General features: G+C 40.5%; 1 protein-coding gene across 1 annotated transcript in view; it reads right to left on the minus strand.

The window, feature by feature from the left end:
- Positions 1 to 24,202, minus strand: part of LOC136828044 (cysteine-rich secretory protein 2-like) — a 95,326-nt gene that overhangs the window by 24,203 nt on the left and 46,921 nt on the right. The window contains exon 2 of the mRNA XM_067085729.1: positions 20,888 to 21,674. Coding sequence (XP_066941830.1) covers positions 20,888 to 21,401 — 514 coding nt within the window. The 5' untranslated portion in view covers positions 21,402 to 21,674. The remainder of the gene's footprint in view (positions 1 to 20,887; positions 21,675 to 24,202) is intronic.

The following is a 24,202-nucleotide window of genomic DNA, read 5'->3' on the forward strand; positions in this document are numbered from 1 at the left end:
CATGTATATATATACTAGCTGACCAACCCGACGCTGCCTGGGAAAACTGTCAGTCTACGTGTTTGTCCCCTTTAACCAGACATTACTGTGCTGTCTGTCCCTTTTAACCAGATGTTACTGTGCTGTCTATCCCTTTTATCTAGGTATTACTGTGGTGACTGTCCCTTTTATCCAGGTATTACTGTGGTGACTGTCCCCTTTATCCAGGTATTACTGTGGTGACTGTCCCCTTTATCCAGGTATTGCTGTGGTGACTGTCCCCTTTATCCAGGTATTGCTGTGGTGACTGTCCCCTTTATCCAGGTATTGCTGTGGTGACTGTCCCTTTTATCCAGGTATTACTGTGGAGACTGTCCCCTTTATCCAGGTATTGCTGTGGTGACTGTCCCCTTTATCCAGGTATTGCTGTGGTGACTGTCCCCTTTATCCAGGTATTGCTGTGGTGACTGTCCCCTTTATCTAGGTATTATTGTGCTGTCTGACACCTTTAACCAGGTATTACTGTGATGACTGTCCTGTTTATCTAGATATTACTAAGCTGTCTGTCCCCTTTAACCAGGTTTTATTGTGCTGTCTGTCCCATTTAACCAGGTATTACTAAGCTGTCTGTCCCTTTTATCCGGGCATTACTGTTGTGACTGTCCCCTTTATCCAGGTATTACTGTTGTGACTGTCTCTTGTGTCTAGGCATTACTGTGGTGACTGTCCCTTTTATCTAGGTATTACTGTGGCGACTGTCCCCTTTATCCTGGTATTACTGTTGTGACTGTCCCCTTTATCCAGGTATTGCTCTGGTGACTGTCCCGTTTATCCAGGTATTGCTCTGGTGACTGTCCCCCATTATCCAGGTATTGCTCTGGTGACTGTCCCCTTTATCCAGGTATTGCTCTGGTGACTGTCCCCTTTATCCAGGTAATGCTCTGGTGACTGTCCCCTTTATCCAGGTATTGCTCTGGTGACTGTCCCGTTTATCCAGGTATTGCTCTGGTGACTGTCCCCTTTATCCAGGTATTGCTCTGGTGACTGTCCCCTTTATCCAGGTATTACTGTTGTGACTGTCACCTTTCATCCAGGTATTACTGTGGCGACTGTTCCTTTATATCCAGGCATTACTGTGGTGGTACGGGTTTGAAACCCACCTTATTATCTAAGATGGGTCAAATGATGGCTACATGGCCAAATTTCGTCTAGATAGGTCAAGCGGTTCGGATTTTTTTTAGCACAGGCAAACATACAAACATTCACTTATAATATATATATGTGTGTATATATGTGTGTGTGTGAGAGAGAGAGAGAGAGAGAGAGAGAGAGAGAGAGAGAGAGAGAGAGAGAGAGAGAGAGAGAGAGAGAGAAACTGACGAAAATGTAGATAAAGCGAAAAAAATGAATAATAGTGTCATATCAAATAGGGTGTATGAACCCTGCATGATTCTTCAGAGAACCTTACGACGAAAGCATAAGAAGGGTATATATATATATATATATATATATATATATATATATATATATATATATATATATATATATATATATATATATATATGAAACATATTCACGTAGGACAGATTTCAGGATATGGTCCCAGAGAGGTCAGGGCTGAAGCTATTCATGTGTGATTGTCACTTCCTTCTGGAGAGACGCTCAGTCAAGATCTTATCCACGAAATCCGGCATACGCGGACCATATTCAAGGCTAGGCGGAATCTTCAACATTTCACTCGCGCAGCTCTGATCGATATTGGTTTACACCGAGATTTGCATAACACTAAAACTGAGTACTCATCAGTTCTGGGGCTGTCAGTAATGTTCAGTTTTTATTTTAAACTTTTCCATTTATAACTTTGGTATTCCTTCAGCATAAACGCGCGTATGAAGGAAATTGCAGTATCCGGCACATGATTGAAATTATATCTAACCCCTTTTTTGAAACCGATCTCATATTGAATCGCCGGCCATGCGAACTGCATAAGTATAAGTAACATATAAAATATCGTTCAGTTTTGGATGCTTTATTATTTCAATTGTCATCTTTGAAACACAAATATGACTTCTTGCAAGGCTCCACAGCCCCCTGTGAAGTATCTTTTCAATTCAGCCCTTTCTGTGGCGTAAGTTGTTCAACAGAGTTGTACCCACTTGCTTTTGCGGGATGCGAAGATTGTGAGTTTAGTCATGGAATGTGTGGGATTCGCTTATTCTCTGCCTGTATTTATCCATGCAAAAGTGTATATAGTTTAACACACACACATACATATATCTAAGTGTTTGTGTGTATTTGTCTGTGTATGCATGCAAGTATCTACCAGCAGACAACATGAAACAAGCTCCGAAATTCTAATTTCTAAAATTTACAGTCAAGTAGTTCCAGTGGTTTTCGACCACATGCCACCATTGAAAAACTTTTTTTTAGGGAGATAGCAAATAATGAAGCTGATTAGAGTATTAGAGAGCTAGCTTACTGCTGTGAAGGAAAAAAGAGAGAAACTGAGAGATATTCAGAGTAAAATAGTTGTGGGCAGACCCATTTGATCTCAGAGCGCTGGTGAGGTTGCGGGAGGTATTGGCGGAAAACACAAAGTAGTCCCATTCACGAGAAATCATGGCTGTCTCTGCTGACCTAAACACTGAATAATGTACCCGGTGATTAGTCGAAGCTGGAGGCCGAGTGTGAGCGTGGTATACCCAGGGTGGGGCATGGCATTGGGCTTGCAACCCCAAGGCATAAAAAGACTGAAGTCACCTTACTCTAAACCAGACACCCAACCCAATCGGGAAAAGGAATATGTTGAAAAAAAAAAAAAGTTGAAAGAATAGCTTTTTTCCCACGACGAATACCAAACGCAAGACAGATTTCAATATACACTGTGTATTGCAATTAGATCTCTGCAGGAGCCTCGACAACAAACAATGAACAGGGAACAGTGAACCGAGGAGTGAAACAATGACATCACTAAAAGCGCGCTGGACGCCACAGTAAGACGAAGAGGAAGATGTTAAGGCCTGGCTCAAAGAACTAGTGTGCCGTGATTTAATGGCCGCTGTTTATGGCCTGGTACAAGCTTTTTCGACCGCGGTTACAAGGGCCTTGTAAATAGCCTGTTAGTTAGGCGGCGGCGCGTAACGAATCCGTTTAACACGCACGTTGACTCGGTGGAGAATGCGTGCTTGCAGAGACACTCGATTGACCACAGCAAAAGCAACCTGAATTTTTGAGCTGACGTTAGGTGCAGACATTTTCATTTGGAATTGTGGCTCTTTTTCCTTCTTCCGTCTAATCCTAAGCGGAATGGCGATTCGCGCTGAGTCTAAGTGAAGGCTGGATAGGTGTGACGGACATAACAAATGGGTCTCACACATCTTGGTCACAGATTATGTGGGTGCTCGACGTTGCTTCTCGCTGTCTCCCTTATTCTTTTCCGTTCGGGTTTGTTTCTTTCCTTCTTTCCTATGTCATCATTCACCAAGCGTCTGTTGTTTTCATTTTTAGTTTCTTTTTCCGATGATAATGGTTTCGTTCCCGTGCGGGAATGGTGGAGGAACAAAAGATTTCGCCAACGCTCACCACTTTTAGTGACTTGACGGCGTCTGTTTAGACTTATGTCTCGTCTGTGTCTGTCTCCCCCTACGATGGTCGACCAACAATCAGAAGTAGAATTCGCTTTAAGGTCAACGTGACTAAAAATCACAAATGTGCGCGTGATTTGTTTATCAGCCACAGGGAAAGTCGAAAAAGAAACGACAGAGTGCCGAGTGCTTTCGCCTGATTTCACGGGAGTACACTGCACTCTGTCACTTCTTTTTCAGCTTTTCCTTAGGCCAACGAATGCCCAGTGGATATTTTTTCAGGAATGCGTCTACACCCGAATACGACAATATACGACAATACTTTCGCTGTGAGTAGCAGCAGAGAGACGATAAGTTAAATTCCCAATCCACATGCGCAGTAAGCAAGAAAGATAGCTAGAGCAGTTCGAATATCTAAATTAGATTATCTCACGTCAATATACACATATTGCGGCGAAGAAACAGCCCTTCAGCTCATTAGATGCTTCTTGCGTCTGGCCTTCTGATAAGTCAAGGAATCTATAAAAAAATAGTAACAAAGACCCCACAGTACTATAGGCCTACGCTTGAACATTGAAGGCATCCCACGGCCAACAGTAATTCCACATCATTTCTGGCTTATACTAAGCTGTAATTTACTCTCCTCATTCAATTCCAGAGACTCATCCGCAAAAGGCATCATGTCTGAAAAGGCAAACCTAGCAAAAACCCATCCTAATAAGTCTGCTAAGTTGAGGGGTAATGGTAGGAACTGATAAGATGTAACTGCTGTTGTGACGGTCCTCTCTCTCTCTCTCTCTCTCTCTCTCTCTCTCTCTCTCTCTCTCTCTCTCTCTCTCAGACCGTGGGATTGGTTAACCTTGCCCAGAACTGGTAAGAGGAGCAGGTGTTGGAATAGCTGTTTGTTATGATGCTACTTAAGATTGTACAGGGTGTTCTGTTTATGGTAGCAGCGACGTTGATGACGGTGTTGTCAGCGGCTGCAACCTTGATAGCGCCATCTAGTGCTGTTTTTAGCGCCAATGCAGGGTTCCTCTAGCCAACGCTAATGAGTTCATTTTTTAGCCGCAATTTAGTCTATGCTGTTTTGAAGGCGTTAGCGATTAAATGCTGCGAGGTGTTGTGCTGACTGTCGTTCTTATTATAGAAAAACGGTGTTATTATCATTTCAAATTCCTAGTGTTCTTGTCAGTGATGTTTGTGTGATATTTGTTTGTTTCTTTGCCTCGCTTGTAATGTGTTTGTTAGTCCTTTGTTAATGAATGCAAAATGATTATTAAACCTCAAACTAACGTAAAAGAGGAATCTGTTTTAATTTTCGTGAAGGTCTGAAGCTTTTTTGGATACAAAATCTAGAGTAATCACCACCTCCTTACCCTATAAATAATTTGTATTCTTCCATGAGGTCATTCAGTGCTGAAACGGAAATTGACAGTAATAAGGTTTGAAAGGTGTAACGGGAAGAAAACTTCAAAGCAGTTTCACTATGAATCAGTTGTTAGGAGAGGGTGGAAAGTAAGATGAAGAAAGAGACTTTGAACAGTGGTATAGTAAATAATGAAAGGATTTGCAGCTAGGAGGAAAGGACTTTGCAAAGAACCTTAAGTAATGCCTACAAAACTGTGGTTATATTTCGAGTTATAAGACTAACTTGAATAAGAATTTAGACCATATCGTGACCACGAATATAGGGTCGCTTTCCGGTTCATAGCTGGCGAATTATATTTGAAAATAGAAGTTTGGTCAACAGTTTAACTCAGTCAATAAGTAGTTCCATAATTCATGGAAAATGTGTACAGTTCGGTTTTTTTCTGGGGAATACTGCAGTCTTTTTCATGATGCTGATGCCAGCTCAAGATCATTAATATTATTGAAATTTCAAGATGTATTGTAAGAGCAATTGACCTGATTCAGAATATTCTGCTGGAATCATTTGAATCAAGGGGATGGTTTACAATTGAGAGAGCATTATCATCATCGTATAAAAATCGGAACAGAGGAGAGTTATTTCCTAAAACGAACAAACGGAAGAGAGAGAGAGAGAGAGAGAGAGAGAGAGAGAGAGAGAGAGAGAGAGAGAGAGAGATAATGGTGATGATGGTAATCATAATGATTGATCGCGACTGGCTAAGTACCTGCCGTGTTCAGCGCGTGATATGATTTTGCCGATGAGTCTTCAGCTTGTCGATTCTTTCTGGCTCTGAGTGGAAAATAATGCTAGGCCAAAATGAACTGGGAGCTTTTAAAGGAGTCGAGACGTGATTCATTTGAAGCAAAAACATAGTGTATCCATCTTTCAGCACCTTCAAGGTGAAGGATAGTGGTTGGGGTCATTGGCTGTTTCAATGTACAGTTAAGGAAAGTTAATAATTTTGGTGCCGAGTTCATAAACACTGAAGTCGTCATTTTCATTCTGTAGAGCACCATTAGACGTTAGATAATGAACTCATTTGATCTTTCGTTATTAGGTTATACAGGCTGCGTGAGACTTTTATACTTTTTCTTGCGTTTTCTCGAACAGCACTACATCTCTTGCTGTCGATGCTTCCCGAATGTATAAGGAGATTACATGCGAAATATAAGGAAAATCATGTTTTATATAACGAAAATTCTTCGTTGCATTCTTCGGGCAAGTTTAAATGAAGCATATTTAATCTCACATTTTTAATACGGGTATTAGTGTCACTTGCATTGAGGTAAAATGATCTGTTGGAGACTATGTACGAATATTTGACTGTCTGCTACTTACCGATGCATTGCTTCTGGCTTTCCTGTATGTTTATGAATAATGACTCTGTTATCAGATGCCTCAATTCCCATCCATTTATGAGTAGAGAGAACAGCTTGGGCTGACGTTTAGCGCATGATGTGTCCAGTTAAGATTAAGGAAAGAAGTCACCGAAGGTTATTACTAGACAGATAAGTTCAGGAGAACGTTCACGCCAAGAAATTACCAAAGGTCAAGATAAGATAGGGCAGTTCGGGTAAACTTTCAACTTGTCAGTGTAAGAAGTCTCCAAAGGTAGACTGATTAGGGAAAGAAGTCGCCAAAGATTAAGATTAGACGGAATAGTTTGGATGGAGTATTTAGGGCAGGGAGTCACCAAAGGTTAGGATTTGCCTGAAAAAAAATTTTTTCTTTCCAATGTTTTCATTTTTGTATTGTAGCCATTTACCGAACCATGTTTTTGCATGCTGGAATATATTCATTACTTACTCTGATTTGAGTGTGAATGCATGTATCAGCTTGTAAGTGGAATTTTTTGTAAGTGCACGCATTACCGGGAGATAAACTCTCTAGCGCCTGGTATTACAGAATACATTTTTAGTGCACGCATTACCTGGGAGATAAACTTTCTACCATCTGGTACAACAGAATACATTTTTAGTGCACGCATTACCTGGGAGACAAACTTTCTAGCGTATGGTACTACAGAATACATTTTTAGTGCACGCATTACCTGGGAGGCAAACTTTCTAGCGTGTGGTACTACAGAATACATTTTTAGTGCACTCATTACCTGGGAGATAAACTTTCTAGCGCCTGGTATTACAGAGTACATTTTTAGTTAGCGTATGGTACTACAGAATACATTTATAGTGCACGCATTACCTGGGAGATAAACTTTCTAGCGTATGGTAATACAGAATACATTTTTTGTGAGATAATGTATATCTGAGATAGTAAGAAGTGGCGATAGCCTGGACATGCCCTGCACACAACACTGGGGCGACCAGAACGTGATAGTGTTAGCTAGACTTCCTACAGACATCAGAGGAGTTGGAAGACCATGATGATAATTACCTGGGATATACATTAATATGAATTGCACTGACGCCGTGTTTTAGTAGTTTACATAATACTTTATCAGTGGAAATATGCTAACTTATTAGCTAGCATCTGTACTTATTTATGGGTATATTGCTTTTCACTGACTTTCTGGCCTTACTGTGACTCATTGCCGATTACACCAAAGTTTGAGAGTCTGTTGCAAGTTCCAGTAGTACTTGGTGTTACTACAAGGCAGTTAGCCTTACACTCACCCATTCTCTTTCTTTTTTTCAGGATTTGGGAGACCTGCTTGAAGGTCTTGCACAGGAAGAGTGACTCCGCGAGCACTGAAGGTAATTGTTACGTTGTTTTATGTATATATATATATATATATATATATATATATATATATATATATATATATATATATATATATATATATAAGAAAGTGCTTATACGATCGATCGTAAGTCTAGGCAACTTTGGTTCACTTTTTTGCCGAGTCCACGAATGTTGATAAGTTGTATAGATTAACTTTTTGTTTTTAAATTCTTTGACTTGATCTCAAGTAGATTTTGGCACGTCATTGTTATTATCACTTTAAGAAGTTTTCCGAGAGAGAGAGAGAGAGAGAGAGAGAGAGAGAGAGAGAGAGAGAGAGAGAACTGACTCCACAACGATTGCGTCTGCTCTCTCATCCGAAATACCGCCCAGATCCTATCCTACTAAGGTTCCTTTTAAACCCTTTCACGAGGGTTGAGGATTAAGCAATTGGGGAAAACAAGGTCCGCGAGGGTTAAGTACCGCGGCAAAAAAATTTTATGCGACGATCGTAACCTCCATAGGTTCGAGTTTTCTTGCCATGAGAAGTTTGGGCTTTTTGGAGGCGTTGCAGAAATTGGAAACATTTTTGGTTACACAATTCCCTTTCTCATTATGTCAACAGTTGTTGATTCTTGTGATGTATTTATATATATGCAGGCATTACATAGCACTGAAGAGTATACATTATATATATGTATGTATACACACACACACGTTATTCATACTGACCGCAATCTGGCAAGTATCCTTGATGGCACAAACCCAGTAAAACCAATTAAGGGCGTGTGTACACTTTGCATTTCCGAATAGAAATTTGGCTTTTGCAGATTATGCGTTATTGCAATAATAACATGGGTCCTATCTTCCATTATTATTGCGTTTGCGAGATTCTTTCTTTTCTCGTTGCTCTCATATGGTGATATTTAGAGACTTTTGATTGTGTCGTCACTTTCGAACTTTCCATTGAAATTGTCGATGTTTTAGAGTATTATCCTGAGAGATAAAAAGAATATAAAGAACCAAGAATATATATTGAACAGAATGTATTATCCTGAAACAAAACTAAGGACTTGACACTACGTGCTAATGGTATTGATAATTAAAAAAAAACAAACAGAATGCATGCGACGAAAAGTCTCTAAAGAAACACGCAGAGAGAACTGTGCCAGACCAGTATCTGATACCAAGAAGAGACCGAGGACCTCCTGGGAGTCAGGAGGTCGAGACAGCGGGTCGAGACAGCCGGGAGACAGGTCACCTTCCATTTCCCAGAGATTTATTTCCCTCTCCCAATCGCAGATAAAAGCCACTCCCCGTGCATAGACCTTCTGACCCCGGGCGCCTCTTCCGGACTTTGGCATCAAGGATGCGTCGGGCACGAATGTCCCCCGCCATGCAACCCCCAAGCTCCATAGAGACCCTGATACGTACCACATATATATATGTATATACTACTCGGGCGTTTGATGTTGATCGTCTTCGTAGATGCTATCTCTTGGCCGCCATTGTTGCTGCTTGGTTATGTGCGGTTTCACTTTCTCCTATTTTTCTTCTTCTTTTTTTTTCTCTCAGTCCTTTTTTTTTATGTCTTGTTCGAAATGTGTGGGAGGGGTGGCGGAGGACTGACGTCTGTTTGAGTGGGGCTCGTGTTTCGTTGTGACTCTCTCTCTCTCTCTCTCTCTCTCTCTCTCTCTCTCTCTCTCTCTCTCTCTCTGTCTTGCGTTTCTCTTTCTCTCTCTGTATACACAAACGCGCCAGTGGCTAATGCCAGATTTATGTAGACATGCTTGCATACATGCGTTCTCTCTCTCTCTCTCTCTCTCTCTCTCTCTCTCTCTATTTATATGTATATATACATATTTTATATATAATATATATATTTTATATATACATATATATAGAGAGAGAGAGAGAGAGAGAGAGAGAGAGAGAGAGAGAGAGAGAGAGAGAGAGAGAGAGAGAGAATGCATGTATGCAAGTATTTCTACATAAATCTGGCATTAGCCATTAGCGCGTTTGTGTATACAGAGAGAGAAAGAGAAAGACAAAGAGAAAGAGAGAAGAGAGAGAGAGAGAGAGAGAGAGAGAGAGAGAGAGAGAGAGAGAGAGAGAGCGTTACAACGAAACACGAGAACCACACATGAAAGTATATAGATAGATAAATAAGTAGATAGATAGATAGATAGATAGATAAATAAACACTTACCAGGTTGGATGACACATTAAAATATAACCCCCTCATAAACGAACGTGACCAGAAAGAAAACGAAGCAATGGAGGCGCTAAAACGCTAAGCAAGAGGCGCGCACACTCGCAGCATTGAACTCTACCTGGATCGGGTAGATAGCTGCAGATGTCCTTAAGAGATTATCTGCAGTCTTCTACCTTTGTATCTCTTCGGTTGATTATAATCTTTCTCTTCAGTCTCTTCTTCCGTTCGTTCTGTCTGTGGCTCGACTACAATGCGGAGGCTTTCGATGCGTCATTTTTTAACCTTTTCCTCCATATATACAGTATATGTGTATATATATAATATATTAATATATAATATTTAAGATAATTTGTGCTTGTGTGTGTGCTTGCATGTCCACATTTTCCCTCAAAATGGCTCCATATCGTCAGTTGGAAATTGCTTAAGATATGCAACTTTTTTTTTCAATATGAACAATATGATGCTAAAATGTATTACAGTTCAAAATGGCTCCATATCGTCAGTTGAAATTGCTTAAGATATGCAACTTTTCATGTCTTCACAAGGTCCACCGTCTAGGATAAAATGCTAGGATCCAATTTTCCCTCAAAAAATTTTGATGCAACTTTTCATGAACAATATGATGCTATGTTTTGATAAAATGCAAATTTTGAGCCTTTGTGTGTGTGCCTGCATGTCCACATTTTCCCTCAAAATGGCTCCATATCGTCAGTTGGAAATTGCTTAGGATATGCAACTTTTCATAAGCAATATGATGCTATGTATTACAGTTCGCAAGGTCTTCACCGTCAAGGATAAAATGCCAATTTTAGCTTGGCGGCCGTATATTTTCGTAACCTATAAAAATGCAGTATGCTTGTGTGTTTTGGGTCTCAGACCCCCAAAGCGGTGGAACCAATGCCTGATCTTTCGACTTTTGTTTGCTTTTTAATCTCTTGCTTTTTTTCGTTGGTCTTAAACAGAACTATGCCAAATAATGTTTGTTTTCTCAAAAGCTTTCCTTCCACAATTTCCGTGATTAGGAATCACAGTAGATACTGATGCTTGGCTGAACATTTTTTTTAGTTTTCTTAAATGGTTTATCTCCAGATTCAGAGGAAATGGGTTTGATTTCTCTTTCATCTACTCTTGTGGTCTCAATCCATATCATATTACTTCATTATACATATTATTCATAATATTCATATTTCATTATACATATTATTCATATTGAGTTTAGTATATCAGTGCACTAGATCCTGTGGCCAATGGAGAATTAGAGGAATTTATTTCTGGTGATAGAAATTCATTTCTCGTCATAATGTGGTTCGGATTCCAGGTTCGGATTCCACAATAAGCTGTAGGTCCCGTTACTAGGAACCAGTTGGTTCTTAGCCACGTAAAATAAATCTAATCCTTCGGGCCAGCCCTAGGAGAGCTGTTAATCAGCTCAGTGGTCTGGTTAAACTAAGGTATACTTAACCTTTTTAACTTCATTATACATATTATTCATATTGATTTTAGCATATCAGTGAATTAGATACTATGCTGCTATAAAGGTAGTGTAGATGAACAGTTTGTGTAATATATGTTTCGTATGATGAATAATCGAAAGGGTACGAAATGTAGAGATACGTAGATGTGATTTTTCAGATGGTTTGGTCGTGGAAATAATGGACTGCGATATGTTGGTGGAAGACTAAGTCAGAAGCCCCTTAACACTCACAAAGCACGAGAGTGCGTGTGAGTGATGCAGCGTGCGTAGGGGGTTTGGCATACTGCTGATGAGCCCTCTGTGTTGGTGTAGGAAGGAGGATAATGCATGTGGGAATTGTTTGCGTAGATTGGTTCATGCACGATTCAGTCATTAAAGTATGCAAGTGTCAGTGGCAGTGAAATGCTTGCCTCTCTGGAGCCACCCATTGGCAGGGGTAAGGGTGGAATGCTGAATATAGAATGTTGATATATATATATATATAGAACCTACTGGTATATATATATATATATATTTTATATATAGATATAGAATACTGGTCACTTTTACCAGATACATATGTAATTGTAATAGCCACAGGTCGGCAACGTGACCTCCTTGCGATTATGGTGACGCGGGTTCGTTTCCCGCGACCGGGCATCAAAGCCTCTTCAATTTCTTGCGCTTGGATCTTACGGCTTTGTAGTGACAGGCATATCCAAAAAAGCACGAAGAATTCGAGAAGTTAAGAGGGTATTGTGGCTATTACAATTAATATATATATATATATGTGTGTGTGTGTGTGTGTGTGTACATATATTATGTGTTTGTAAGTGTACATGTGTGTGCGAGCATGCTTACCGTAGAGAAGTTTTCGAAGTTTTCTTCGGTGTGGTCTTGCCTTGTCTTGGTGAAAGGGAAATGATGTATAAGCTTTTTTCTTGTGCATTTGTACCTAGCGTTCTCTGTTACCACAAGCTCTTTTCTTCACGAAGCCGCCCACAGTCCTTACGTGGGTACGTTGAGTGGTCTTGGCCCGAGTCATCAGTACGAACTAAACCTCGTACACACACACACACACGCAGATATGCTGAACATTAGGCCGTTTACCCTAACAGAGGAGGGTGGCGCCAGAGAAAATGAGGACGATGGTTACTCCTTTATTTATACTTTCACGTGTTCATTTAATTTTCTGTTTATTCATTTGGCTTTGATTAATTAGGGACGTATACAGTGTTGATTCTGAAGACTCTAAGCTCGATTTACGATAGAAACAGTGACGGTAAGTTGATTTTGCCGCTGATTAATTTTTTCCTGCATCTGAATACTGCAAAATTTCGAATAAATATGAAAGATTAGTCTTTGTTTCCGTGTAGCTTACCTGGAAAAACCCCCAATCAAAGGAATGAAAGTAAAGTATAAATACCAATTTCTGTCTTTGAACGAGGAGAATGTTTCTGCTTTCCGTTTAGGAGCAATTACCTTTTAAGAGTCTTTAAAAGTCAGGCCACGTTCAGGGGAGGTTGACAATATGTTTCTGCTCTCCGCTTAGGAGCAATTGCCTTACAAATGTCTTTAAAAGTCAGGCCACGTTCAGGGGAGGTTGACAGTCTCGTGAAATTTATGCATCGTCTGTGGTGCATCTCGAACAAATTTTGATATTTTCAATTAAAAAAATGGTAGACTAAAGATTCTCTGCCCGCAACAGCTGCTTTGTGTCACCGGCGTCGATTGAAGGAAAGGGGACGGAACGAAAAAGTGAATATCTTGAATATTCGTTGTCGTAAATGAGAACCGTGTATTCTGCTTTCCCCTGAATAGGAATCGGAGGTCAGGAAAGAAAGAATGGACCTAAAACATGAACATCAACTGTTAAACTGTTACCTATATTCACTTAAATGCAATTAAAAATTTGGCTCCCAGTTAGAATGTCATTGATTAAAGTCAAGGCACGTCCAAAGGCCGCGTTCAAAGGTTAGCGAGCCCGACGTCGCTTTCGTCATCATCCTTGTATGAATGGGGAGAAGAAGACATCAGAATCACTAACGTATTCGCAATCACAAGCGCAAGGAAGAAAGAGCCCCGTGTCGAAGGCTATGTTGTTTTTCCTTTCTTATTCGTTGTTTTCAATTTCTCCTTTTAGTCACTTTTCAGCAAATGTTGATGACGGATTTACAGTACCGTCGATTTAAGAAAATGTGTGAAGGGATGAAAAAGCTTGTCGTTGAATACTCCTACGTAAAATGGCGTCGAAAAACAAACGACTGTCGACGACAAAATTCTCTTCTTCGAAAAATCTTCGAGGAAAACGGGCCACCCAGAATCAAACGACCGTCGATATAGGAAAACTCTTCGTTGAAAGCTCCAACAGAAAACGGGGTAACCAGAAAAATACGATCCTAAAAATAGCAAGACAAAAGAAGGCACGAAGGCAGCAACGCCACAAAAACAAAGCAAGAACTTAAACAGAGAAGGGGCCAGTGGTGTCAAGTGACGACAGAGAAACAATCCGAACATGAACATGGCGGTGGCGGGAATGGCCTGAATTGGAGGGAGAGCATTTGAAATTAAAAATGGGAAGGCTCGGCGGCTTCATTGTGAACGCGACGAAGGCTCTAAGGTCTGTATTTTGGAAACATTTCATCATCTCGTGGTAAGTGAGAGAGAGAGAGAGAGAGAGAGAGAGAGAGAGAGAGAGAGAGAGAGAGAGAGAGAGATGAGGAAAACTCTGAAGTGATGAAAAGTTAAATATCGATAACAAAACAGAGTCTGATAAAATACGAGATGTAAACATCGAATGATGAAAAACTCGGCAGAAATAGACAGTATACATTTTCAGACTATGACACATGAACAAGATAAAAAAGAATGCAAGACAAGCGGTATGTCCAATTTGTAGAGAGACTTTTACGACGGTCGTAAAACGAGAGAAAACTGAAAAAAAAAACCATAAGAACTTACGTAAGGAAAAAGACATTAAGTCATTCGACCAATGAAGAAAGTCGGTCAGCGGAGAGAGTGAGGAACAAACAAACAGTGAAGAAGAAGAAGAGGAAGAATGTCTTTGAATGACCCATTTGGCATCACCTATAATTTGCATATTTGGCTATGAAACACCCTGGTTCCTTCACCCTTAGACTAAGCGCCCAGCACACCCCTCCACCACCTTAAACACACACACACCCACCCTGCAGATCCAGTTTCTTTGCGAGTTGCGTGCGTTGGATTTGGGTGCGTCTGCGCGGGGCGTCTGGGATCCAAAAGGTGATTCGGTCTAGCCCGCTCCTCCGGTGGTGGTCCCCTTGACGTTTGGTGCATTATGGCCACCGCGCTTAATAAGAATGGAAATAGTTCGAGCGTGTTCTCTTCTCTTTATTATCCCCGTTCTTCTTCTTTCTTTCTTCGATGTTGCTTTGGTTGTAGCGTATGTTGTTTTTAACTGAATTTGTGATTGTTATTTGATTTTTATATATTGAATGATTTTTATTACATATCTTCTATTGATATCTTTGGTCTAGTCTTGGCGGAAGAATTACGATCTTCTATTATCGGTGTTACTTGATTTTTATATCTTGAATGGGTCTAGTCTTGTCTATCGGTGTTACTAGTTGATATTTTTATATCTTGACTTGATTTTGATATCTTGAATGGGTCTAGTCTTGGCATATGAATTGCGTATCTTCTACTACCGTACTTACTTGATTTTTATATCTTGAATGGGTCTAGTCTTGGCGTAAGAATTACTCATCTTCTACTACCGTAGTTACTTGATTTTTATATCTTGAATGGGTCTATTCTTGTCGTAAGAATTACATATCGTCTACTACCGTAGTTAATTGATTTTTATATCTTGAATGGGTCTAGTCTTTGTCGTAAGAATTACTTGATTTTTATATCTTGAATGGATCTAGTCTTGTCGTAAGAATTACATATCGTCTGCTACCGTAGTTACTTGATTTTTATATCTTGAATGGGTCTAGTCTTGTCGTAAGAATTACGTATCTTCTACTACCGTAGTTACTTGATTTTTATATCTTGAATGGGTCTAGTCTTGTCGTAAGAATTACATATCTTCTGCCACCGTAGTTTCAGCTCTACGAATATTGCTGCACTTTTTATTGCCGTTGTCCTTCTATGATATTATTAGACCTTATATTTTCCTAATTTATTATAATAAAACGTGTAGATATTACTTTAACGGAGTTGCAATTAGAAAAGATCTATGGATCTTGTATTCGCTAAGTCAAATAACAGCAACTGTAAATCTTATTAATACCGTATAGCCTGATACAAGAATCGCCGAATTCATATTGTAGTGCTGTTGTGAAGACTCTTAGGTCTAGTGCTGATCTTATATTACCTCAGTCTCTGATTAGAAAAGCATATCTGGTGTTGCTCTAGTCAATGGTAGAAGAGATTCGAATAAGAGATTCAGATCTCATATTGATTCAAGCAACGAGGCATGTGTGAGAAAGCAAACATTAAAGAAGGTGATTCATATACCGCCTGTCTCGTATCACGAGCCAAAAACGCTCTTTTCGTTCTTGCCCACGAAGTAAGGTCAACGAACGCTCGGGACAGCATTGATTGAATGTTTATAGATATATATATATATATATATATATATATATATATATATATATATATATATATATATATATATATATATATATATTAGTTAGCGTCTCATAGATATTCATTTTTATGATCTTTTCGTGACGTTGTTTGGTTTGGTAAAAAAGAGAAAAATTTAGAAATAAAGGAACACAATTTCTTCTTTATCTTGACTATAAAAACCTGACCATGCTTTTCCTTGATAAAACAACACAATTTCTTCTTTATCTTGTTATAAAAAACCTGACCATGCTTCTCCTTAATAAAACAACACAATTTCTTCTTCTTTATCTCGTTAAAAAAACCTGACCATGCTTTTCCTTAATCAAGTCTCTATCTCTCACTCTCTCTGATTAGCACCGTTAACCTAGAGACAGCACGTTTAGGATACAACTTGAACTTACACCTGAAACTGCACCCGAGGTTATCTCTGATACTTCGCCTGAGGTCACGTCTCGAAGACAGAAACAAACAGCTACTCAGATCCGAAGGTACGACAATGCTTGGAGCAGCTGACAACTGAACTGTGAACAGTATAAAGTCCTCAGGTCGATGGAATTAAATTCAAGCGGGAGAAGTGGGTCACCGAAGTGTTTTCGATGTGATGTTGGAGTCTCCCGAGTGTCCCTCTGATAATAAATACTGCGCTCAGTGACACAGATTCGTAAAGGACGCCTTGTTAATCGATAGCAACGCCGGCTAGAACCACGCTCAGTGGATGTTATGTCTGCGGGATCTTATGCTGATCATTTGCGGATCTGAACCTGAGGTAATCAGCAAAGGATCGTTTGTGCGAATCAAGAAAATCGAACCAAGAAACAAAAAAAGAACAAGATACCAGATGCATGAAAGAGGAAGAAAAGGCTGCCACTTAAAAAAAAACAATTTATGCTGCGTGATGCCGAGTTGATAGCGGTCTGGAGTAAGAGATTGCAGAAGAACAGACCGACCAACCAACTTCTCCTGCCCTGAGAACCAACGCGTCCTATTTGTAGATCCTGCACTAATCCTGTTCATACAGCCTGACTGTCTTTGGCTGACAGGACGACTGGACTTGTACGAACGTCCACGTATTGTTTGGTTTAATTTGCAAATCTGATATGATCGTGATCTGTGCCACAGCTTGACAACTTAATCCCGGGAAATCCCAGCTCGCATCAATCTCCTCCTTGTTGGACCATCCTAATTTGGTGACGTTTCCCAGAGGGGAGGAGATAAAATTAATGAGGAGTCCAACGTTCAGTGTTCAGAGAACAAGGTCAAGGTTTGATATTTGTCTGAAATTCAGTAATAAATGAATAAGTCTTTTAGGGCACTCACCGTGAACATATATAGTAGCTTGGGTCCCATTCATCAGAAATATCTATCTTTGTAATGGACACAGTGACCTCTTAGCTTCTCGAGTTCCTCGCTATTCCTTTTCTGGTGGGATTCAAACTCAGTCGGTAGGGGAAGTGAGGTTACTGCACAGCTTCGTTATTTAGTTCAGTGAAACATCTGCAGTACACTTTTCCACGGTGGGTTTTTGAGGTCATGGGACTTGTGCAGTCCGTTCAGTGATTTAAATTTTATGCCATAAAACTGTTCCCAGACAATACGTGATTGTATTTTGGCAGTGGGATCTCTGTAGCTACAATTACATTCATTCCTGATTTCCATCATCATACCTCTGTGGCTCTCTGTGTCTCTGATTTGACCCCAGCCGGAGATTTTCCCCGAAACCGTCGTATCTTTGTTGGTCTAGTGGTTGAACGTTTTAGGTCTCAGCTCGAGAAGAAAGTAGGTAGAAAGATAGAGTGTGTAGACTACTGACACACACACACACACACACACACACACACACACACACACACACACACACACACACACACACATATATATATATATATATATATATATATATATATATATATATATATATATATATATATATATTGTTTCTGTAGCGTGAGTGTGTTTTGAAGTTTTGTCATTTTTTATTCGCAAATATTTAGCCACAAGCCACAAATCTCGCTTCATATCGAATTCGTTATACCTTGGGAATAACTTCTACCCAAGGGAAATTATAACTGATAAGTATTACTGCTTCGCCCCAAGAATCGAACCTGAGCTTTTGGTTTACAAACCGTTGACTTGACCAGGGTAGAAGAACGTATCAGTTATATTTTCCTTTGGGTGTAAGTTTTTCCTGATGTGCAGGGAATCTGATATTAAGTGATACAGTGATATATATATTATGTATGTATGTATACACACACACACACATATATATTGAAAAAGGAGGGCGTCACCAGATTATCTCTCCGGCATCAATTAAGAGAACCGTCCATCGAACAGACGACCCTCTTATCACCTCATTAGCAACACAAGTGAGGCCGAAAGCACCTGCGAAGACGGAAACGATTAATCTGACGACACAGAGGGCTGCTTGTGGTCGTAAACGGGATCAGAGTGGCGAAAGAATACAAGACGACACTCACTGGTTAACAAGATTGTGGCCCTGAATCGTTATTTGCTCCCCTGAGGGAGAACGGGGCTTTTGGAGAGACCGGGTGATGGAACTGCGCGCTGACACTCGGTTTTGTTCTTTTGTGTGTACTAGCGTGTGTGTGTGTGTGTGTGTGTGTGTAACGTACCATCACATTTAACTGAAAGAGATTTACGAATCCGTCTGTCTACGTTCGCACACACACACACACACACACACACATAATTTCGAACCAAATAACATTTATCCATCTGCCCACTTCCATATCGATCTGTCTGTCCGTGTGGTTTCGAAGCAAAATGTTCCAAATAATAGAAAACATCTGTTTCCTCCTCATGATGCCTTTGACATCGAGAATCCCTAGTGAGACAGTTCCGTGGAACGACCAGCATTGGCCAATATGATCTTAATGCCATCAATAGTCCTTGTATTCCTTTATGAACAGTTTCTTTGTGGTCACTTAGTCTCACGTCGTTAGATATTTCTGGGTGCAAAGGTCAATGGGAAGGCCAGCTTATTGTCCTTTCTCAAGCCAGGGCCGAAGGAATTTGGAGTGGATGTGAGAACAGGTGGCCTAAAGAGGAAAGCCTTCCGTGATCGTTACTCTAAAACAGTAAGATAATAAAATGGGTCTAGGAGCGTAACTATGGGGGTGCTTGGCGGAACTCTGGCATCTTCTGAGCAGGCCTTGGACTTTGTTGTTATTAGCGGATTCGCTTCGAACAAAGCTCGTAGCTTTCCGTTGTAAATCAGCTGTGCTGTTTTTCCTTTACCTGTGTGATAAAGGATTGAGATGGTAAGGCTTAAAATGTGCGTTTGGTTCTCACCACTTTAGTAGTTTTTAGCACGGGAATGGGGCTAGTTAACGCTTTTGTAAGGGTCGCTTGTATAGCCGTTACTTTGCGTTTTGTATATTTGGCTTGCGTTTGCACGCCTAGCTCCCGTGGATGTAAATATGCGAATATCTGAAGTGTATTTTGTATGAATCAAGCTGCGTGTGGATGCTTAACTGTTGTGTTGTAGTTCACTAGTCGGCTATATTTCGCGTATATTCAGTTTGCGTGTGCTTGAGTAGCCGTCATTTGCGTGTGTATAAACACGCGTGCGTTGCTATTTCGTTAAGGTACGTTCTATATGTTATGCACTAAGTGTTTATATGCGTAGCTGTCGTTTGGAAGGAACAGCTTTTGTAAGGAAACTTTATTAATCACGACTACATTCCCCAGGGAATCGATCCCGAGTGTCTCACTCGTAAGGCTAGATCTGTTGAGCTGTTTTCCAGGACAGGGGGCTGTCTGGAGAGAACAGAAAGTCTGTTGGTACTGCTATATTCGTACTTTAACTGTTAAATCGGGGATGAACCTTATGTGCGGACATCTCCCATTAGGCTAGGCGCCTCGTTCAACTGAGTGTTAGAAGCTAGCCCATCAGCCCATCAGCAACGGGTCGAACCACCAAAATCACAGTTTCCCATTCATCCACCTATCTAATGGCAACTTTCGTTTCAGATTAAGCCAGTCTTGTGCTGGCACGGGCTCTTGCTCTAAGGCAGCCCACAGTTCCTGGATATGGGAGCATTTCCATTCGTATGTAGGTGTAGTTAGATAGGTAGTACGTAATTTATTATGCTGAGACAATAGGTCACGAGGAGCGCAGGAGAGAAGATAAAAACGAGAACCCAACTGTGCAAAATATAGAGTCGAGAGACTAGCGTACGTGATCACGGATGACGAATGCTCAAGAAATGACAACATTTCGAGACGGTAACAAAACGATTTGGTCTTGAGAGAAAATCATCAGCAGTTGTTGCCGAAACGACTGGATCGGCGAACCAAACATTATGCTGTACATGTTGATGAGAGCTCTGTCTCCCCAAGCAGTAGTAGTGATCAGGTACCACCGTAACTCTTGTGCTTTGATGATTTGAGCTACTGTACGGAATTCCTTCGAATGCCCCTGGGTGTCTTTCCATGATTGAGGTCGTAGGGTACCATTGAATAAGCAGGATCGTAAGTTATTGCGAAGTATCTACATTCATCATTTTTGTCGAACAGTTTAAACGCAAAAGTGTCACTTAACGAATATTATGCTAGCTCGAGCTACTCTGTTCAGATATGAAAAGAGCAACAAAACTCTCTCTCTCTCTCTCTCTCTCTCTCTCTCTCTCTCTCTCTCTCTCTCTCTCTCATTATTCATACGACACCTATAGTCAGTGAATGAGCAGATGAACTAACCTTTATTGCTCGGCTCGAATCAGAGCACAAGACTCATAAGAAGTTTCACCAGATCGATTCCCACAAATATACCAATAACTTGTACAAGTATAAAGCCCTTTTACACCCACTTCGATAGATATTAAGATAAAGTTTACTACTTTTCTCACGTCTCTGTGTTACATTTTGGTTGAGTGTGCTAAAGTCTACCAAGAGAAAGAAAGAAGAACAGAACAGGTTTTACTCACGTCTGTTGGGAGCATTGGATTTCCTGTTCGTGGGGTACTTCGGCGCCCTGCCTTTGTTATGGATTCGTCTGACGTTGGGCGCGTTGTTCTTCTTGGGGTACTGACGAGAGGTGTAGTTCGCCCTGTTGTAATTTCGGTTCCTCCTCCTCACGTTGGCATTCTGGTGCCATTTGGACGCCCCCGCGTACCCGGCGTGATTCATCAGAAGCGAATCGTATTCGTCGTCATCGTCGAAGAAAATCCGCTGTTTGTGTTGCTGCTTCTTCTTCTTCTTCCCGTTGGAACCGTCATCGTCCTGCGTCAACAAATAGTCGCTTTCGTCTTCTCCAACCCTCGGGTCGTTGTTGTTGCGAGCAGTGCCGTTCCCGTTGGCGCTGTGGGCTCTCACGTCGACGAAGCCTCCGGGCAAATCGAACCTCAGGGGGACGGCGACGGGCAGCGTGTAATGCGAGGACAGGGAACGACTGATGAAGCCCGCCATGAAAACTAACAACAGCGTCAACTTGAAGAGCATTTTTGACCGGGTGTTTCCGAGGCGATCATATCCACATCTTCTTCATAGGGTGCGTGATTGCGGCGTCCATAGCGGAGGGCATTTGGGCTGAATTTCCCGACTTCGTTATAAATTCATGTTGCTTTCGCGAGGGAAATCATCGCTCGGGAGAAGAATGTTTGTACCTCGTTTCTCAGCGCACCTGTCTTAAGTCATGTCTTTCTCTTGCATCTCTGTCTCCTTCGGCGTTCCTTAGGGTCATCGGCCGAACCCACAGTGTTTGCAGGAATCTCTCTGAAATGAGAAAAAAGGAAGATATTAATATCAGGTTATATTTCAGACAGGAGGTAACCGTATCACACAAGAATTGTAAATGATGAACAGGCTAATAACCAAAAGAAGTGGGTAGACTCGAGGATAATATACAGCATGTGACGCCATCGCAAGTGCGCATTATTGACACGAGTATTTTTGCATATTTTTACATGGCATAAGTGTATTCATAGAGAAGTATGTGCGTCTCTCTCTCTCTCTCTCTCTCTCTCTCTCTCTCTCTCTCTCTCTCTCTCTCTCTCTGGTTATGTATAATGTATATATATAGAAATACACACATATATATATGTATATACAGAAATAGTCAACACACAATCACATGTGGAACAGAAATAAATTTGTGGCTCACACTAGGATCGAACCCAGGTCTTTCAATTGAAAGGCAAGGGCGCTGCCCGCTATGCCGTACAAGCCATAAAAGAAGTTGGAACCTTGCCATTTAATTGAAAAACATTGGCTCGATCCTGATGTGAGTCAGAAATTTATTACGTGTAAATATATATATATATATATATATATATATATATATATATATATATATATATATATATATATATATAGAGATATATATGTGTGTGAGTGAGAGAGAGCGAGAGAGAGAGAGAGAGAGAGGGGCAAGTACAAACATAAAATAAAAGTGGTGGTGGAAAAAGGAAAGGCAGAGTTTGAGAAAGGCCAAGAACATTATGAGTTTTCGCTCGGCCTCAACGAGCGGTCGGGCACAAAGCAGCATTCCTCCATCTCCAGACGAGCGCGCACGCGCGCGGGGACGAACACACTCGGGCATGGAGTGTACAGCCGCGGCGTCTTGTTTGTAGAGGGATTTGGAAGACAGAGGTGGGCGGTTGTTCCCCCTGGTGAAGATATATTCAGTGGGTGGGGACGACAGGTGGGTTGAGCGAGTGGGCGAAGGGACGAGGCGGAGTGGGGTCTCTCAGTGAAAAATGCTGCGTGCAAAAACGCTAGGAGGGTCCTTGCTGCTTCATCATCGCTGCCATATTGGAAAACATGTACCGTGAGCCTTCAAATTAGAATTTCTCTGCGCAAAAATGCAATGTGAGGCTTCAATTTAGGATTTCTTTGCACAGAAATACAATGTGAGGCTTCAATTTAGGATTTCTTTGCACAGAAATACAATGTGAGCCTTCAAATTAGGATTTCTCTGCGCAAAAATACAACTTGAGCCTTCAAATTAGGATTTCTCTGCACAAAAATACAATGTGAGCCTTCAAATTAGGATTTCTCTGCACAAAAATACATTGTGAGCCTTCAAATTAGGATTTCTTTGCACAAAAATACAATGTGAGCCTTCAAATTAGGATTTCTCTGCACAAAAATACAATGTGAGCCTTCAAATTAGGATTTCTCTGCACAAAAATACAATGTGAGCCTTCAAATTAGGATTTCTCTGCACAAAAATACAATGTGAGCCTTCAAATTAGGATTTCTCTGCACAAAAATACAATGTGAGCCTTCAAATTAGGATTTCTTTGCACAAAAATACAATGTGAGCCTTCAAATTAGGATTTCTTTGCACAAAAATACAACGTGAGCCTTCAAATTAGGATTTCTTTTCACAAAAATACAACGTGAGCCTTCAAATTAGGATTTCTCTGCACAAAAATACAACGTGAACCTTCAAATTAGGATTTCTTTGCACAAAAGTACAACGTGAACCTTCAAATTAGGATTTCTTTACACAAAAATACAGCGTGAGCCTTCAAATTAGGATTTCTCTGCGCAAAAATAAAACGTGAGCCTTCAAATTAGGATTTCTCTGCGCAAAAATACAACGTGAGCCTTCAAATTATGATTTCTCTGCACAAAAATATGTGAGCCTTCAAATTAGAATTTCTCTGCACAAAAATACAATGTGAGCCTTCAAATTAGGATTTCTCTGCACAAAAATACAATGTGAGCCTTCAAATTAGGATTTCTTTGCACAAAAATACAATGTGAGCCTTCAAATTAGGATTTCTTTGCACAAAAATACAAAGCCTTCAAATTACACAAAAATACAACGTGAGCCTTCAAATTAGGATTTCTCTGCACAAAAATACAACGTGAGCCTTCAAATTAGGATTTCTTTGCACAAAAGTACAACGTGAACCTTCAAAAATTTCTTTACACAAAAATACAGCGTGAGCCTTCAAATTAGGATTTCTCTGCGCAAAAATAAAACGTGAGCCTTCAAATTATGATTTCTCTGCACAAAAATACAACGTGAGCCTTCAAATTATGATTTCTCTGCACAAAAATACAGCGTGAGCCTTCAAATTAGAATTTCTCTGCACAAAAATACAGCGTGAGCCTTCAAATTAGAATTTCTCTGCACAAAAATACAACGTGAGCCTTCAAATTAGATTTCTCTGCGCAAAAATACAGCGTGAACCTTCAAATTAGGATTTCTCTGCGCAAAAATACAACGTGAGCCTTCAAATTAGAATTTCTCTGCGCAAAAATAAAACGTGAGCCTTCAAATTAGGATT

The sequence above is a fragment of the Macrobrachium rosenbergii genome, chromosome 3, assembly GCF_040412425.1.
Source record: "Macrobrachium rosenbergii isolate ZJJX-2024 chromosome 3, ASM4041242v1, whole genome shotgun sequence".
In the NCBI taxonomy this organism is placed as follows: Eukaryota; Metazoa; Arthropoda; class Malacostraca; order Decapoda; family Palaemonidae; genus Macrobrachium; species Macrobrachium rosenbergii.